This window comes from Propithecus coquereli, unplaced genomic scaffold, assembly GCF_000956105.1.
Source record: "Propithecus coquereli isolate 6110/MARCELLA unplaced genomic scaffold, Pcoq_1.0 Scaffold483, whole genome shotgun sequence".
In the NCBI taxonomy this organism is placed as follows: Eukaryota; Metazoa; Chordata; class Mammalia; order Primates; family Indriidae; genus Propithecus; species Propithecus coquereli.
This window is the reverse complement of record NW_012150652.1, coordinates 1443142-1462390: the sequence shown is the minus strand read 5'-3', so window position 1 is coordinate 1462390 and position 19249 is coordinate 1443142. Positions and strand designations below refer to the sequence as shown.

At 41.1% G+C, this 19249-nt stretch overlaps 1 protein-coding gene across 4 annotated transcripts in view; it reads right to left on the bottom strand.

Annotated features, from left to right (window-relative positions):
* The window catches only part of TENM2 (teneurin transmembrane protein 2), an 888605-nt gene that overhangs the window by 165630 nt on the left and 703726 nt on the right, over positions 1 to 19249 (bottom strand). For all 4 annotated transcript variants that reach the window (XM_012655757.1, XM_012655758.1, XM_012655759.1 and 1 more), the window contains one exon: positions 8077 to 8282. In XM_012655757.1, coding sequence (XP_012511211.1) covers positions 8077 to 8282 — 206 coding nt within the window. The remainder of the gene's footprint in view (positions 1 to 8076; positions 8283 to 19249) is intronic.

Genomic DNA, 19249 nt, shown 5'->3' with positions numbered 1-19249 from the left:
GAGGAGGGTGTCTGACTACTATGTCCAACATGTACCAACTTTGAGACCCTAATAATGTATGTGAAACAGTCCTCGGTGCATTGCAGCATCGGGTAGTGCCGGCTGTTATTACGAGTGGGTAGAGACACTTGTGTTAAAAGGAGAAGGATCTCTGAGTGGAGAACATTTTATAAATGCCCAGATGAATGATTAATGAATACTGTCATCTTGTAACAACATTTGCTTCCCTAGAAGGCGTCCTCACTGAGAGGGGCTTCAGTGAACATTTTAGAAGCCAATAATTTTTGTGAAGATCTTGGAATAAAGCTTTTCCTAATATCTCTGAGCAAGATTTGAACTTCTGTAACTGACGTTTATTAGGAAGCTTGAAGATCTGTACTGGGCTTTCTTTGAATCCAGTCTGCTGTGTGTCTGCTCAGATAAAGTTGTACAAGCAGCTGCACTGGTGGGTCCTGTTTGACCGAATGCCAGGCAGAGCAGAGGCGCATGTCCGTGTCAGGATGTAAAATCAGGAGTAGAATTCCAAATGAACGTGTAACATGTCCATAATGGGGAATCTTTTTTTAAATAAAGAGAGTTTCAAAGCTTGAGTGCAATTCCCCTACTTTTATATCTAAGGCAAGGGATATGAGTAGTTAGATATTTTAAGTGATTTAATCTTGAAACAATTATTTCCTCTTACTCCTCTTTCAAGGTCGTGGATCAATTTAATTTAAGCCACAGCCTGTAAGAGGAGCCATTAAAGAAAATACTGTTGCTATTCGCAGCTACTTATACAGATTCATTATGATTTTTCTCAAAATTGCAAACAAAACAAGGTACATAAATAAATGGAATCTTGAGAGTGATTGAGATTACAGTCATCATCTACATCCCTTCCATGCTTGTTTTACTTGAAACAGATTCAGCCTGGTCACAGATTCCTGTTTCTTAAATGGAGAGAGAGAGATTACAAAAATTAAGAGAAGTATAAAGAAGATGGTAAAAAATGTTCATATTTCAACCACTCGAATGAATAAATGTTAAGATTTTGTTGTATTTATTTCCAGGGTGTGTACTTGTGCATGGGTTGGAGATGGGTATGTCTACCTTACCTTTAATATTTTATTATGAATAAAAATAAGGAATAAAAGACATTCTATAAAACAGACATCTACACTAGAATGTTTATAGCAGCACAATTCACAATTGCAAAGATGTGGAAACAACCCAAGTGCCCAAGATTAAGAAAATGTGGTATATGTATACCATGGAGTTCTACTCAGCCACAAAAAACAATGGTGATCTAGCACCTCTTGTCTTATCCTGGATAGAGCTGGAGCCCATTCTACTACATGAAGTATCACAAGAATGGAAAAACAAGCACCACATGTACTCACCATCAAACTGGTATTAACTGATCAACACTTATGTGCACATTTGGTAGTAACATTCATTGAGTGTTGGGCGGGTGGGAGGAGGAGGGGATGGGTATATACATACCTAATGGTTGCGGTGTGCACTATCTGGAGGATGGACACGCTTGAAGCTCTGACTCAGATGGAGCAAAGGCAATATATGTAACCTAAACATTTGTACCCCCATAATATGCTGAAATTAAAAAACCCCAATACTTCAAAAGATCATGTTGTATACAATAAATACATACAATGGTATCTGTCAATTAAAAAAAAAGAATAAAAATAAGTATTTTTAAAACCTAATTCCCAGTTCTATTCCTAGAGGTGACCATCCTTATTAGTTTAGACTCTCTCTCTCCCTCTCTTTCTCTGGATATATTAATATATCCACATACACATACATTTACATATGTGATATACATAGACATATATATGCAAAACACACATTACAGAGATTAACATTATAATAATAAATGTGGGTTTTAACTATATATTTATGCTAAGAAAGCTGTCACTTTTATCTGTTTTATATATGGAGTTCTACACAAGATCTCACTTGAAGATAAAGATTCTTTGCTTAGAAAATTTGCAAACTCCTGAATTACTGCACCTCCAAGACTCTACTCAGTCTAAATACTAGATTTGATGCTGCCCCTCTTAGCTCATCCCTGTTTTCTGTTTCTGTCTTTCTCTCTGACTTCCATGAACTTAAGCCTTGTCCTTTTTGAAATATATCCACATTGCCCTCCCATGCCCTCCCCTACACACCATCCCTCTTGTCAAACTCTAGCGTCCCACGAGGAGAGATTTCTCCTTGCTTTGCTCGGTAGCTGCCCAGGAGGGGGTCCACCGGTTTAGATGGCAGTTTCGGCTCCTGTTAGGAAGCCACCAATTAATCAGAAAGGGTCTCCTGAGAAAGTCCTTCCCAAAGCACTTTCAGTCCAATACAGAAGCAGCCAAGGTTCTCATGGTTTCCCAGTATCTTTCTCTATACCTCAAACACTTTTGGAAAGGAAGGCTCTGAAAAACATGCCTCCCTCCAAAAGGAAACGAAACATCTTATTGGGGGCTTGTGCAAAGCGCAATGTGATGCGCTGTGCGAGCTGACAGCCAACGCCTGGCTCCGCCTCCACATTCCAGCTCCCCGGGAAGCGCTAGGCCCAGGAGAGCCTATCTGGCTGGCAGAGACCAGCACAGGCGGGGCAGAGACAGCAGCAAGGCGACAAAGGCAGGGTGACAGTGGGCTCTCCCACATCCCGGGAACCTGGTTAGTCTCACCTCTAATTAAAACCGCCTGGACAAGAACGAAGGGAATGAGAGAAGAGAGAGTTCATTTTCAAAAAAGTATCTGAAACTGAAAGGGATAAACCCGAGCTGGCAAAAACTAATACCACTAATCGCCATCTATAAATCTGCTTTTAAAACATGTCATTAGGGGAATTCTGCTGATGAGGACAAATAGAAATGTTTGCTCAGCTCATTTTATCTTGGTCCACGTATGTCCAATCTGCCATATTTGCATCTATTCGGTATGATCATGGGGCAATTTGTGGTCTTTTAAACAGTTCCCTTCTATTGGCTAATGAGTTTGATGTGTGGGTAATTTTATTTCCCATCCTGTAGATACATCTCAGCATAAAGCACCAGGGGTTGACAGCGTCTGTTCCTGTTTTTCCTGCCATTCGATGCCTAGGACCTCCCTTTAATCAACCCGCTGGAGCTGCGAGCCCACCCGGTGCTTCTAAGTTGCCGCGGGAAGTCACCGGGCTCGCGTCTCCATCAGTCTGAGTGATGAAACAGGCGTTTTTAATATTTGCTAAACAGCATTGTGGAGAAGGTGAAGTCCCGGCAGGACTCCCAAGCGGTTGCTGCATCTTGTTGTCTCAGGTTAATCATGTAGCTAATTTGCCGATTATTGACTTGTTCTCGCAAAGGATTTTACTGGGCCTGACATATCAGTAGCCATCAGTGATGAACTGTCAAGCAAACTTGCTCGCTGCCTCAACCACCCAAGATCCTGACTCGCAGCAACCGCCTTTGAGATTTCCTTTGATGCCTAGCGCTGTAGCCAGGTCAGTTTATTATTCTATTTCTCAGTCGGATCTGCTTCCTTCCTAGAACTGAGGCTGAGCAAATCTGACACAGTTTGTAGGATTTCAGATATTTGGCAAGATCACTAGGTTTCTGTTCTACACACGCCATCCCCGTAAGAATTTGAGTCGGTAGGTTAAGAATGGCTTAGATTGACTTTTATTTTCCTGTCTGTGTCTTGAAACATGCAGTGCAAGGTGTCAAAAATGCTACATTTAAAACACAATATAGTATCTGCCTTTCAAACTGACAAAGCTTAAAAATCGACAATATCCAATTTATGCATGAGTTCGAGTAAATAAAATGGGCACATATACAATGCTGGTGGGTAGGAGTGGAACCGGCACAAACTTGCAGGAGGACAATTTGGCAATGTGAATAAAACCCTCAACGGTTTATTTTTAGGAAAAAGATTAAGGATGCTGCCAAAGACTAGCCGCTAGGACAGGTATCATAACATTTTATGTGTAAGTCATTAGGGCTTTTCGTTGATATTGCTGGTGCTCTTTCTTCCAGACCCATCAGACTGTACTTCATCCACCACCAAAGTTAGGATGTGACTTGCTTTTATCGATATGAGAAGGGCTTAAGTGATAATGTGTCCACTCCCGAGCAGAATTCTTTAGGAACTGGTGCACAATTCCCCACCTTCACCTTTCTTTGTTCCTGATAGTGGAAGCTCCACAGGTCCATGTCCTCGAATGAGGTGGACATTAAGCAAAGTCCTTATTAACCCAAGATGGACATATGAAGTAGGATTTCCCAACCTCAACCCTTTTGACATTTGGGGCCAGGGAATTCTTTGTTGGGGCTGTCTTCTGTATGGTGGGGTGTTTAACTGCATCTCTGGCCTCTACCCTACTAACTAGACACTAGTAACGACCTCCTCCCAGTTGTTACAACCAAAAATATTTCCAGTCGTTGTTAAATGTTCCCAGTGTGGGAGTGGGGGAAGGGCAGAATCAACCCTGTTTGAGAACCACTGATGGTGCAGTATAAACAAGAAGTAGCCTTTGCTCTTTAAAGTCACTAAGATTTTGATGTTGGTGTTTTTCTTTTTTTTTTAACTACAATGGATATGTTTTGTTATGGCAAAAACAGTCTATAAAACATTTAGCAAAAAGAGACTTTCAAATTATGGGTGTTTCTACATTCTTCCTTTTGTTTCTCTGTGTTTCTAAAATTTTTTTTTTTTTTTTGCAATGAAATGTAGTTTGTTCTTTAGTAAGAAGAAATAACTAGAAATTAATTTTATTTTCTAAAAAATCTATATTTGCATAATTATCTATCGATATACAGGATTTATTAGGGCCATGCAGAATTTCTAAGAATAACGAGACACTGGTATGTAATATCTCTATATCTTTCTATTGTGCTCTAGTTTACAACGTGTCTTCCCATCCTGCCTTTGTTGTTGTTGTGTAATCACAACACTGTGAGGCAGGTAGCATAGGTAGGAAGGAAACTGAAGCTAAGGGAAGTTAAGGGACATGTTTAAGGTCACCTGGTTAATCTGTGGCAGGGCCTACAGACTTTCTCTCCTACGCCATATTGCCTCTGTATCTCTGCAAAAAGCCAGTTCCAAAAAGTCAACTGGGACTGACTCTGATTCTTGGGAAATTTAAGCAAGTAAGAAAGGATTCTCCTCTGTATTTAATATCCTTGGACAAGAATACTAAACTTTGTAGGCTCTTGGTCAGAGCATGGTACTCAATAAAATTTAAACAACCATTTCATGCAACACAGCCAATAGAATTTCATATTCTGCCCCCCCCCCCGCCATCTCTTTCTTTTTCTCTTTTTTCCAGCTCAAATGAGTCACCTTGGCTAGACTGCCAATCCCCATAGAACTTATGTTCCTTGATAGGATATACCAATAGAAATGAGAAATTCTATAATGGTTTGAGACATGAGTTAGTCCCCTATCCCTGCAAAGAGCTAAGCACCGTCTCCTTGAGGAAATGTAGCTCATCAAATGGACATGAATGCATGTAATGACAGCGAATGAATGTGAGAATGTGTAGGGAGTCTTTTTCTTTCTTTCTTCCTCTTTTTAAACAGCGCCCCTGCATCGTACCTGTCTTGTGCATTTCTAAGCATCCGCACGGACCCTTGCTTACCTGACCTTCCAGTATACACCGAACTCCCAAACTGGCAGCTGGACCGAAATCTCAGCACACATCACCAGCCCATGCCTATTCATTTTCCTTCCCTTGATATGCATGACGGGGCTGTCCCTGCAGTGTAGCTATTTTGAGAGGATGATCACTAGAACAACCACAGGCTAGGCAGGAGATGGACAGTGCAGTGTAGCCACAAAAGAAGAAAAGACGTTGTCATTGGGGATTTGAGTCCTGAATGTCAGAATAGCAGGGAAACTGGGTGGAGTATGTTTCTGCCTGTTGTCCATTATCATTCAGTTACGAGTTACCAACTTGACTTGCCACGATTGTTAGCTTTTCCATGATTCTAGTTGCCCAGAGCATGCAAGGGAAGGGGGCTAACAGTGCTTTGGAACTACATGGGGAGGAAGTGTTTCCTTAGCAAATCTCCCTGCATCCAACTGGCTGAGAGGAAAGTTATGCTCAGCTGTGCCCAGAGGCACATTCATACTTTCTCAAATAATGCCAGTAAGCAGATTTCACTACTGTAAATCCTTCATTATGCTACAGTAGAATCAGTGGAGCCTGAAGGTCAAGGAGATCAGCTAACAATGTGCATAACCTCCTAGAGCCGCATACTGCTGCCTGGCCAGAAACTATAGAAATGCTTGGGGACTCCTTTCCCCTGAATTCTTCTTTCTCTTGATGAGAATCTCTTTGAAAAGCAGATGCGATTTCTGTATCAGGAGTTCTGCTTGGTCAGGGGCTATGTTAACTCATCTCTAGATAATCAGTACCTAGGCCAATAAATATTTTTCTGGATGGATGGATGGAGGACTTATTGATTACCACATTACATATGGGTCCCTGTAGCATAGACTGTGTGTGGTAATAAAAACCTACATAGCCTTCTCTGCTCAAAAAAGAAATAGTCCTTTTAGTCCTTATATTGATCATTTTAGGCTGTAAAGATGGGATTGCAAATAAGTTTCATCTTGAGCGCCAACACTGGTCGATTGGTAGTGGCTGCCTTGAGAGTTATGCTGGAGGTATGTGTGCACTGGGCTCGGTAAGGAAAAGTGCTGCCATCGATTAGCCATGTCTGCCACGAGCTAAAGGCGAGGAACTGGTGGCCCGACTGCCTTGCATTTGCCAATGGGTTTTAAAGCTTTAAATTCTTCCAGTTGAATTTTCTAGATGAACACCTTTCCAATGTATTTCAAAGTCAGCTTTGACTGGATATATGCATGTTTCCCTACCATTGGTGTTGATTGCTAATGTCCTTTTTATTCTCGCTGGATTTGAGGGCAAATGAGGCAGGAAAACCCCACTTGGTTTTTCTCAGGATATTCAATTCTTATTGTAAGAGAAAATCAAGCTAGGTAGGTGTTAATTGACCCCAAGTGGTATGTATAATAAAACTACCAGGACAAATTAAAGGAAGGATGAGAGGAAAAACATTGTGATCCGTAATATAATTCAATCTCTTCATTCCCAGCACTGGGAATAATCTCACTTTCCTGGTGCCGAGGGCTTCCCAAGGAACTTAGTCCAGGGAAGCCACAGAGAAATGGCTGCTGAATTTTGGATTACATCACTCTTTTCTTATATAGTAAGATGCCACCTTTTAAACAAAGTAACCCAATCACCAGAACACCTGAACAGAAAGTACTCAACGATTAACCTCCAGGTCTAGTGAAGTTTCATCAGGTAGAGATATTACCTTTTTTTTTGGGAGATAAAATTCATATGATATATTAATAATTTTCACTATTTTACAATTCAGTGGTGTTAGTATATTCTCTATGTTGTGCAAACCATCACAGCTATCTAATTTCAGACCATTTTTTTCACCCACTCCCCCCCAAAAAACCACAGCAGTTATTTCTGTTTCCCAGTTCTCAGCAACCATTAATCTATTTTGTCTCTCTGTGGATTTGTCTATCTCTCTATTCTGGACAATTCTTATAAATGGAATCATGCAATGTGTGGCCTTCTGTATCTGGCTTCTTTCATGCAGCATAGCGTTTTCAAAGTCCGTCCATGTTGCAGCATGTAGCGGTAATCCATTCCTTTCTATGTCTGAATAATATTCCATATGGGTATATTACATTTTTTCTATCCATTCATCAGTTGGATGTTTGGGTTGTTTCCACTTTTTGGCTATGATGAATAATGCTGCAATGAACATTGGTGTTTATGTTTTTGTAAGAAAATAATGTTTTCAGTTCTCTTTGAGTATATACCTAGTAGTAGAATCGCTGGGCTATATCGGCAATTCTAACTTTTGGAAAAATTGTCAAACTCTTTTTCACAGTGGCTGTGTCATTTTACGTTCTTGCCAGCAATGTACAAGGGTCCTAATTTCTCCACATTCTTGCCAACAATCTTTATTGTCCATCTTTTAATTATAGCCATCTTACTGGGTATAAAGTTGTATACACATATTTTTAAACACTTGCTTACATCAAACATGGTCATACCTGGGCATGAGATGGTGGAAGTCCCCTTCTTATGTAGACACCAAAGAGAGCGTCCTTCCCGAGGGAGATGTTGAACTTTAAGAACTGGGGCTGACTGATGTGAATCTGTGACCTCCAAAACACCCCTGGTGGGACTTCTTGTGTCACCCGCCGACCAACCTCTGCTTCGCCGCTGTCTATGCTGCTGTTTTTCAAAGACCAGGGCACTAGAAAACAGGAATAGACACCAAGTCAGTGACATTTGTATACACAGTTGTCTCTATATTTCTGTTTAATTACATGCCAAGAGTTTTCTTTTGTTTTAATATTAAGATTAAAGTCATGGCACATTTTTTTTTTAAGTCACAGCTAAAACATTTAGGTTTTAAATAACAAAGCTATAAACTCATGGCCCAGGGCATCTGAAATCTTGGCACAATGCTTTCTAAAAATTCTGTGATTATCCTTTACTAATCAGATATAATAAGATCTGGAGTCTGATAAGTACATGTAAAGCTTCTAACCACCCCGAATGTGACTGCGATGTAAAAACTATCAGCAGGGGAGGGGAGGATGATGTTAATTTGGCACAAAATTTAATTCTTGTAGCCTTTCATTATTTCCAGACACAAACAAGTCCAATATACTCTGACATTTTGAACAAAAATCAGTTCAGAATAAACACAACAACTCAGTAGAAAATGAGGAGTTGATCTCAGGCAGATCTAATATTAGATTAGGTCCTTCCTTGAGTTAGAGGGAGGGGTCTGAGAACCACGGAGAAACCACACCTTTCTCTCTCGGTGATATTAATGTGTCTTTGCTATGTGATTTGAAATTGCTTATGTTGAAAACATCATTTGCCCACACTCAGCATCTTTTAGAACTTTAAAAATAGGAGTTCCAGAAATGCCTATTTTTAAAGAGCATTTCTTAATAACAATGAACCGGTCAGCACTTCCTATGCTTCCAAGAGTGGTTTCTTTTGCAACCACTCTTATAAACACTCTTAAGGAAAAACTGAGAGTCATCAGTAGGTGCCCGAGAAAAACAAGCTAATCATTCTCTCAGAACCTCATTTTCCTTAGCTCTAAAATGAACAAAAAACCTAGCTGGAACCTCGTCGTATAAAGGTCATTTGTGATTCCTTCAAATGGATTCTGAACTCAGCAAGAAATATAAAATCACATCTTATCATCCTCCTATCTTCTTAAGAACTTCTGAACCAAGTCATCCCAAGCACAGAAAGAACTGAAGTCATTTTTGTTTTGAGGGTCTTTTCACTTCTGGGGCCACTGGTCACTTTGGTGACCCTATAGATCTGAAAACTTCTTCAGCCTGATGGGCAAAGGCTGGCAGACGAGCTCCCCCTGCATTCTGCAGTGGATGGACTCTTCTGAAAATATTTACCCATATTTGTCCACATACATTGCAGAGAGTTTGAACAGTCAGGGGAAATTACAAAATTGCTGAAGACTGGCACGAACAGTGAGTGAATCTACCCGACTCAGCAGAGATGGCTCTGCTGCTATCTAGCTACTGCAGCAAGACAAGACTCAGAAGCGATCTTGGTCCTAGTTTTCCTATCTCTAAAATAGAGAGGTGACATTTTTGGGTTTCTGAAGGCCTTCCATGTCTAAATTAAAAAAGAAAACCGCAGAGTGACTTGAGAATATAAAGGGTTTTCCCCCACCTTTTTCTTTAACATGTGAGATGATGATTGATTTTTATTCAGCTCAATAGTGGATCAAATCAAAAGTCGACAGGGGCTTAAAATAAAGCAGGAGAAACACTGGTTTGGATCTTAAGGGGAACATTTTAACCTCTAGGATACTGAAACTAGGGAATGGGCTCCTAAGGGAAGTTTGGAAGCCTGTATCACATAACATCTTTAAAAAGAAAATAGACAACCGGAAGTCCTAAGTGGATCAGGCCATTAGATGGGGACTAGATGGTTTGCTTGTCAAACATTCTGAACTTTTTTATGTTGGCTACACATCCAATGGGTTCTGAATACTTGCCTGCAGGGGGAGGAAGAGAGCACACTGTTTAAGATCAGAGACCCTGGGCTGAAACAGCCTTGGTTCAAATCCTACCTAGCTTTGATACTTGCTAAGTGTATCAACTCGCTGTGCCTCAGTTTCCTGATATGTATAGTTGGGACACTATTAGTAACATTTATTTCATACAGTTGTTATGAGGTTTTAATGAGTTAATCCATGCAAAGCTCTTAGAATAATTTCTAGCACAAGATGAGTATTATCATCGTCACCTGTAAGGCCCTACGCCTAAATCGAGTGTTGTTTATTTGGGAGTTTTGCTGAAATAATAGCATGTCCAAGGAGAAACATTTGTTATCACAAGTTGATTAGAAGCTCTGATTACTATAAATTGGAAATGAATTTTTACTTTAAAATGCTGCTTTTGATAGATTTATCCCAACCAGATAAAGCCTTTTGGTGAAGGATAATCATAAAAAAAAAAAAAAAAGAAAGAAAGAAAAAAAAGCCCCCTGGAGAAGAATAGTTTGGTGGCCTCTGATAGAGACCAAAAGCAACCCCAGCGATCATAGTGTGGCAACAAGTAACAGAAATGCATTAAAAATAAAAAAGAACTTTAAAGACATGATTCATCTTTAAACTTAATAAGATGGGCTTTGCTTTACATCTGTTGGGCTTTCGGGGGTTGCTGGGTTAATGACAGGATATGAAAAAGAGGCAGGAAATCAGCACCCACGAGCGCTCTAATCTACTGTGGAAACCTAAATGGATTTTGATAATGTCAAGCCAAATGCAGATGCTGGAGACGTGTGAGGAAGCAGCCTCTTGGCAAGTGGTTGCTTGGGAGGAATTCAGATTTGGAGCCTCAAAGGTTTGGTTCTTATAGTAGTGGGATCCTGCTGCCTTTCCTAGACCTCCACTTCAGGACATTGTTTGACCTCAGTAAATTAGCTGCTACTACCAATGAGTACCGGCTACCTTCTCAGTAGCCACACTGCCCACTAGGGTTTTAGATGCGCCCCTCCTCATGTCCCAGCCACTAAATAAGGCAGTGAGTCTGGGGATGAAGTACAAGTCTTGGAGTCAGACAGAACTGGGTTCAAATCCTGACTCTGGTTCTTCCATGCTGTGTGACCTCTAGCAATTTACTTTACCTCTCTGGGCCTCCAGTCCATTTTTTGTAAAATGGGAGAAATAATACTAACTACCTCATGTGAGTAACAAGTGGAAGTACACAAAGAAGAGTCAGCACATAATAATAGCAAAATAATTGCTAGCTTGTTACGTGGAATGAAATAAAAGAATAAAAATCTCTATGGGAAAGCATCTGGCTTTCTTTTTAGAGTAAGGAATTTTCTAAAAGTCAAAAAAAATTGTGTGTGTTCATGTAATATATATGTATGTATCTCTCTAACTATCTTTCTCTCAGGAGCCTAATTCTTCTAGAATAGACTTAACTATGGGAACAGGCTTAAAGTTGGGAGTCAGGGTCTGGTCCAGGTCAAGTGTACCTTCACACTGAAGCTCTACTTTCCTTTACAACACCATCCCTAACCCCCATCTGCAACCAGATAAATAGTTCTTTCTCTGTGTTTTCATAGCATGTACACTTCAGCAGCTGTTGTTAGGTACCTAACTGACTTTGCATGCCTTCCTAAGTCTCGCACTAGTCCCTGTGCTCCCTGAGGTCAGGCAGAGCTGTGGACTCATCTCTAGGTTTCCTGAGCGTTGCGCCTGGTGATCATGTGTGATCCATACATGTTTATTGAACTGGATCAGACTCTACCAGCCCATCTGGTGGGCTATTTTAACCACCCGCCCTCCAGTGATGACTGGGTGAAATGAGAGCCTTAAGGAAGATTCACTTTGAAAAGCTGCATATAAACTGAACTTCCGTTTTTTAAATAAAAATAACCTTTTGAAAGTACTGTTATGAAATTTACTATCTAAAGAACCTTCCCTGTGGATCCTTTTGAAGAGTCACGAGTAAATGCTTAATTTATCTTTTGTGTAAAATCTTACAAGTAAACAAACAAACAAACCAGGAGAGGTAGAATGTAGTGGAAAAGTCCTTAGATTGATAGCCAAAAGTCAGGCGTCCTTGTCCTGATACTTAATGACCTTGGACCTTTTGTGGAAGGAACAGGTGTAAACAAACCATTCTGTCGATGAACTTCCATCCTTGTTACTAAGCAGCTGGCTAGGTATAGGCGGTCTAGCTCTCAAAGTCTCAACATCCTGAGCTACGTAAGAGTGGTTTGGACCCAAAGATATCTTAAGTGGCATTTCACTCTAGCCTATTGTGGTCTCAGAGTGGGTCAGGAGGGTCATCTCTGGGTATATGCTATGGAGAATGTGTGCGTGTGTGTGTGTGTGGCGGCAGGGCGGGTGTCAGCAGGAAAGAGGAGACGTTACCAGGAAGTATTTATGGTTGATTAATTTACAGGTGACTTCACTTGTAACAGACTTGATTTATTTAACATAAGAAATCCATACTGTTAAACAGCTAGTGACTGCTTTCCAACTAAATTCTCTAGGTGTGTAACTGAATTATATTTTTGCATAGTGGGTTTTTCAATTTTTCCCCATATATGCTATGTGAACACGTGTGACACACAGTCGTGCATCGCTTAACAACAGGGACACATTCTGAGAAATACATCCTTAGGTGGTGATTTTGTCATTGTGCAAACATCATAGAGTGAACTTACACAAAGCTAGATGGCCCAGGCCACTACCCCCCTAGTCTATATGGTACAGCCTATTGCTCGTAGGCTACAAACCTGTATCGCATAGTATTGACTAAATACTGTAGGCAATTGTCACATAACGGTGAACACTTGTGTATCTAAACTATCTAAACCCAGAATAGGTACAGGAAACATACTTTATGAAAGATAAAACATGGTACACCTGCCTAGGGCACTTACCAGGAATGGAACTTTCAGGACTGGCAGTTGCTCTGGGTGAGCCAGTGAATGGTGAGTGAGTGTGAAGGCCTAGGGCATTCCTGTACACTCGCGTAGACTTTATAAACACTGTATACGTAGGCTACACTTAATTTATTTTAAAAAAGTAATTGTGCTATAACATCATGACAACTATGTCCCTAGTGAAAGGAATTTTTCAGCTCCATTACCATCTTATGGGACCACCGCCATATATTCTGTCAATTGTTGACTGAAATGTCATGCAATGCATGACTGTATTTAATTTATAGACCTCATTCAAATTTGTCAATTGTTGCACTAATATTCCTTACAGTAAAAGAAAAAAGGGTTTTTTGTATATACTTGTAAAAAATGTTGAAAACGAGTGTGTATAACTTTTGTAATTTTAAAAACGATGAAAAAAAGGAGAATGTGCAAATACTGCCTCCAAAGAGATAAAAAGAAACTGCTTCGGCCAGCGTGGAACTCCATCACTGGAGGTCAAGTCCCTGGGCTGGTGTCCAGGAGTATAGATCTCTGCTGTTCTCTGCGGTCAAACAACAGCATCAAAGCCAGGCTGAGTCCCACAGACGAGGACTTGAACCTGGGCTCGCCCCAGCCATGCCTGCTGTTCTAGGGCCACCAAAATGGCTAGTCCCTAACATGACACCGCTGAGAGGCAGATAGCAAGGAAACAAAGTAATTAAGGTTTCTAACTCTACCCACAGGTTGGGTAGCCTCATATTGAGAAGTTCTGAGACCTCGAAGAGACAATGTTGCCCAGTAGAGCTGGTCAGTCCTGGGTTTGAATCTCAGCTCTGATGAACCGACAGCTGTGTGCCTTCGGGTTAACTGCTGCCCTCTCTGAGTCTGTCTACTCATCTGTATAATGGAGATGCTTTTGAGGATTAAACCAAGTGGCATGTTGTACCTGACTTATAGGTGTTTCCATATCTTTCTAACCTATCTGTTGCAGTGCCACCCAAAACCAGCTGTAACTGCTTATCTTAGATGTGGAGGGTAAATTTATGATGGTCTAATTGAAAACATAGGCTAGTACGTGCCTAGTATAGGCACTAAAGAGGGCCAAGAGGTGGCGTGGGCCTTAATGAAATAGGCAGTCATTTTCCAGAGCAGCTGAAAGCAATACACAATGAAGGATCAGTATGTCTGTAGATGGGGGGTGGGTGGGAGGAGGGGGGTGCAGACTACATGTGTTAAGGTATCATGGCCAGAGAAAATGAAGTCACAAGTTCATTCACTCCATATTGCTGGTGTTGATGTGTGCTCTAGCTCTGCGGTCCCCAACCCCCCGGCCACGGACAGGTACTGTCAGGAACCAGGGCACACAGCAGGAGGTGAGCGGTGGGCGAGCGAGCGAAGCTTCATCTGTATTTTCAGCTGCTCCCCATCGCTCGCATCACTGTCTGAGCTCTGCCTCCTGTCAGATGAGTGGCTGTATTAGATTCTCATAGGAACGTGAACCCTACCGTAAACAGTGCATGCGAGGGATCTAGGTCGCACGCTTCTTATGAGAATCTAATGCTTGATGATTTTAGGTGGAGCTGAGGCCACAGTGATGCTGGCGCTGGGGAGTGGCTGCCAATACAAATTAACATTAGCAGAGGTTTGGCTGCACAATAAATGTAATGTGCTTGAATCATCCTGAAACCATCTCCCCCTCCCTGGTCTGCAGAAAAATTGTCTTCCATGAAACTGGTCCCTGGTGCCAAAATGGTTGGGGACCACTGCTCTAGCTGCTCCTCATGTAGGCAACTCTGTGCAGCCTGCTTTAGTGAAGAGCAGCCAGGTTGCATTTATTTAACAATGATTAATGAATGTCCTAAGCAATGTCGGGTGGGTCATTTATTCATTCATACTTTCATGCAATGAGTATTTATCAAGCATCTACTCCACTACTAGGTAATCTTTGGTCGACATCAGAGCTGGGGTATATGTCATATTCCCATCATCCCTTATCCAGACAGTGTACCGTCCAGGGTCCTATGGCCTCGGTTTGGGATGGAATTTGGGGCATCAGGAGAAGATGCATAAATGGCATCTTGTGTCCATTCTGTGAAAGCTTGGCCCGTACGGTTGGGTTCTAGGCAATGCCGGACATGGCATCCCGACACGCAGGACCAAGTCCAGCCCATGTCTCCCAGAGTTGGGGCTTCCACGGCAAACATTTCTGTCTATCCGTGAGCTGCACAATGAAAAGTGGAGATGATCATTTTGCCCTGAGAAGCAGATGCTTAAGACACAATGGTTCATCTCTAGCTTAAAGATGAGATTTCTGGGCTTTTAGAGGCAACACTCTAAAGATCAATTTTATAGGACAGTCCAACTCTGTAACTCCATGGAAGATTGCTCATGTAAATGTGAAAGTACTGCCTATTTCTGAAACATGTACCTAAAATTTCAACCAGTTAAATAAGACTGATGTCAGGCAAAACGACAGCCTCCCACAGCCACATTAGGAGCTAATCATTTCAGAAAATGTTGCCATAATTCATTTATGGAAACAGCAAAACTATTCCCCAAACAAGTGATAAAGGGAATGGACTCATAGTCATATCGGGGAAATGAAGCCTCATATTAATACTTTCTAACTTAACCGAACTCCGGAGGCCTCAGCATAAATCTGCCTTGCAGATTATCCTGCCTCACATATTTTTATCTATTGCAAATAAAGTTGAATCCAGAATATTGCTACAGTCATTACACCTCGTTTCCATCTATTTGGGAATCAGGACAACCATCTGAGGGTTCTGTTTAACCAACAGATAAGTGAAAAGATTTTTCTAAGGACCTTAGATGCACTGACCAAGAATATAGCTCATCTGTGACAGCAGCAGCTCAGCAGCTCTCCCCTGCTGGTGGCTGCTATGCCTCAGGGATAAAGCACCACGCCCAAGTCACTGCACCTGGGATGGTGTTCACACCATCACACAGCAATAATGCTTTTTATAAAATCCTTCCGCTCTTGGGACTATACGTGGCCTTTACATCTTTTGAAACCTCAATTTGTTGCCTTAGATAAAAATAGTCAACTCTTTGGCACTAGGAGTGTTAACAAATATTTATAGCTCTGTTCAGGTGAACTTGCTTCTACATTAATATGTAGTTTAGTTTACTAATAATGTTGATAGTAGCTGCAATGTATTAAGTGGTTATTACTAGCCACATCGTCTCCTGGTACCCTTATAATTTTTCCCATTTTTCAGATGAAAAGTCTGAGGTTCATGGAAGGTAAGCGACTTGCTTAGGGTCACACAGCTCTTTAGTGGTGGATCTGGGATCAAAAGCCACATCTGATGAACTCTGAAACCCACATATCTAACCGCTATGCTGACTACATTTCGGATCCTGTGCTATGCACAGTCGTCCCTTGCAGTCTGCAGGGGATGGGTTCCAGGACCCTGGTGGATGCCAAGATCTGTGGGTGCTCAAGTCCTTTATATAATAATGCTATAGTGTTTGCTTATAACCTATGCATACCCTCCCATATACTTTAAATCTTCTCTGGATTACTTATAATACCTAATACAATGTACATGCTATATAAATAATGTTTATACTGTATTGATTTTTATTTGTATTTTTTGTTGTTGTTTTTTTTTCCAAATATTTTCAGTCTGAGTTTGGCTGAATCTGTTGACGTGAAACCCGCAGATACGAAGGGCTGACTTATATGGGATACACAGAGGTAAGTATCCAGAGAGCAGAGACCAGATCTCTGGGTGTACCAGTTAACTCTGCAAGTGTGGCAAGTGCAGAGGCAGGGAGATTGGATCTCATTACTAAAGCCCATGTAAAGCCACAGCCTTGATGCTGTGTGCAACAGAAACCATGCAACTTAGAATGGGGCTGTGGGTGGCCATCAGATGCAAAAATCCACCAACGTGAGCACACATAAGTGGTACCCATCTGTAACAATGCAGAATAACATGGCTTCCAAAATGAGGGAGTTGTCGCGTCGGTGGTAGGTAGGTTGTTGGTATATTTGCCAGTAGACGTGCAGTAATGGGATGTTTGGCTCAAATGTAATGACCCTTTGCCCTTCTGGGAACTTCACCGACTTTGGAAGAGCCCCATGTAGGGAAGTGATCATTTTGAAACCCTGGGCTGTGTTCATTGAGAGGCTGATGAGAGCCAGAGGAAGAATTTACCAACCTCCCTGCTAATCTGGCTCCTAGTACCATGCATTAAGCCAACTAGTAAAAATCATTATGAAGTTTTTGCTGAAAGGGCAAGTGTAGAAAAACATGTTTCTAAACAGAATAACAGTCTTTGCCATTTTTTTCCAACTTGCATACCATCTGGAAATTCTGATTTTTTTTTTTTTCAAAGGGTAGGAAAGAAATGTGCTCCAGGCACAAATAAATGTTTACAGCTGAGTTATAAACCGAGAATGGTAGGGCTTAAAACAGACAGGCTGGCAGTGATGGAACTCAGGCCGCAATGAGACAAGCGAGGCTGTGGGGAGGAGGCCAACTCATTCTACACACCGGTCTTTCGAATAGGAAGCCCTGCTTCCCACTGACCTCATCGAGCAAATGTTTGGCAAGAAATCCTGATCTGGGTCTTTTTTTTTAATTCTTAGAAGGTAAAGGGAAAAGGTGAAGTGGTATTACTGTCTATCATGACATTCTGAAGGCAGTCTTCGCCTTTGGGAAATACAGCATCTCCTAAGCAGTGGAAGGCTGCTTGTTAAATGGACCAGCTGAGAGATGGAATGATGACGTCAGGGACAATAACTGAGATTCGTTAGTCACTTGTTAAGGGCCTGATACTATGTGCACTGTTTTACAAGGGTTATCTCATTTATGCTGGACAGCAAGCTTCTAAAGGACTTCCATTTCACAGATGAGCAATTAGAAGCTGAGAGAGGATAAATGACCTGCTCATGGTCACGCAGTTGCTGAATGATGGAGTTGGTGTTTGTATCCAGCCAGACCAGCTCCAGAATCCTAAATTACAGAGGATCTCTTAATGCAAAGCTACCAAGAATATATTATAACCAGTGCTTGGTCAAGAAGGAAAAACTGATGTATTGGGAGTTTGGTCTTTCTCTCTGGTCTCCTATAATTTGGGTAGTTAGAGAAAAGGTTCTAGAAAAGTAGAAACGGGTTTGGGAATGATCTAGAGTAATCATAAAACTTTTGTTGTTGTTGTTGTTGTTAAGGGCCAGACAGTGAATATTTTAGGCTTTGTGGGCCATGTAGTCTCTGTTGCAACTACTCAACTCCACCATTGTATTCTGAGAGCAGCCACAGACAACAGGCAAGTGAATAGGCATGGCTGTGCTCTAATAAAACTTTATTTACAATAACAGGCAGTTGGCCAGATTGCTCCATGAGATGTAGTTTGCTGACCCCCGATAGAGAAAACACTTTGAATTTAAAATGAGTGATAGGTTTTGAGAATGATCCAAGAAATTCTACTTGGGAGTTTATTCTTTCTTAAAATTTATGCACAAATTGGGTGCATACAATGCACCCTTTACAATTTCTTGTATACCCTGTCTCTGGGCTTAGCCAGTCAAACCAGCTTCCCTTATGTTATCTGACCAGGTTAGAATACCATATTGAATCTTCATTCTCAAGGCTTATCTAATCCAAGAACTATAGAAAAAGTGCCCCATGCCCTTGTAATGAAGATATATGAGTTCATTCCTTTTAACATAGAAAAACACACAAGATGGTGAGTGATTCTGGCAGTCTGTGTGCTCCCTCTTCTTTTTGTGAAATCCAACAACTGTCCACGTTAAGGTTTAATTGAAGGAGAGCAGAGAAAAAAAAGAAACCCTGGACAACAACAAATGGAAAAGAGAAAGGAAGACAAAGCCCAAAGAACACACTCTCCCAACTAATTAATCAAGTGCTTTGTTTCCACTAACATATCAGAGTGTGTAGGCTGCCCTGTCTATTAGATTCGTTTCCAAACCTGAAGAGTGTAAATACTCCTAAAGACCAGGTAATGAAATCTCTATTGATGTGCCATCTTAGATGGAACTCACATGCCTGTGTTTTGCTTACATTTTAATTTGCTCCTGTTGGATACTCACCCAGTAATTGCTTAATAAGATTAACCTCCTTGGCAATGTGTGGTGTATCTTGATTAAAACATTATTGGAGTGAAAGATTATTGTATACCGCAAAAAAATGGAGGAGGTGTTATTTAATTAACTTATTGCCAATATATCTTGATTGTCTCTTTGAAACGCTGAAAAGTAGTCGATTGGAATTGATTTGGGTTGTC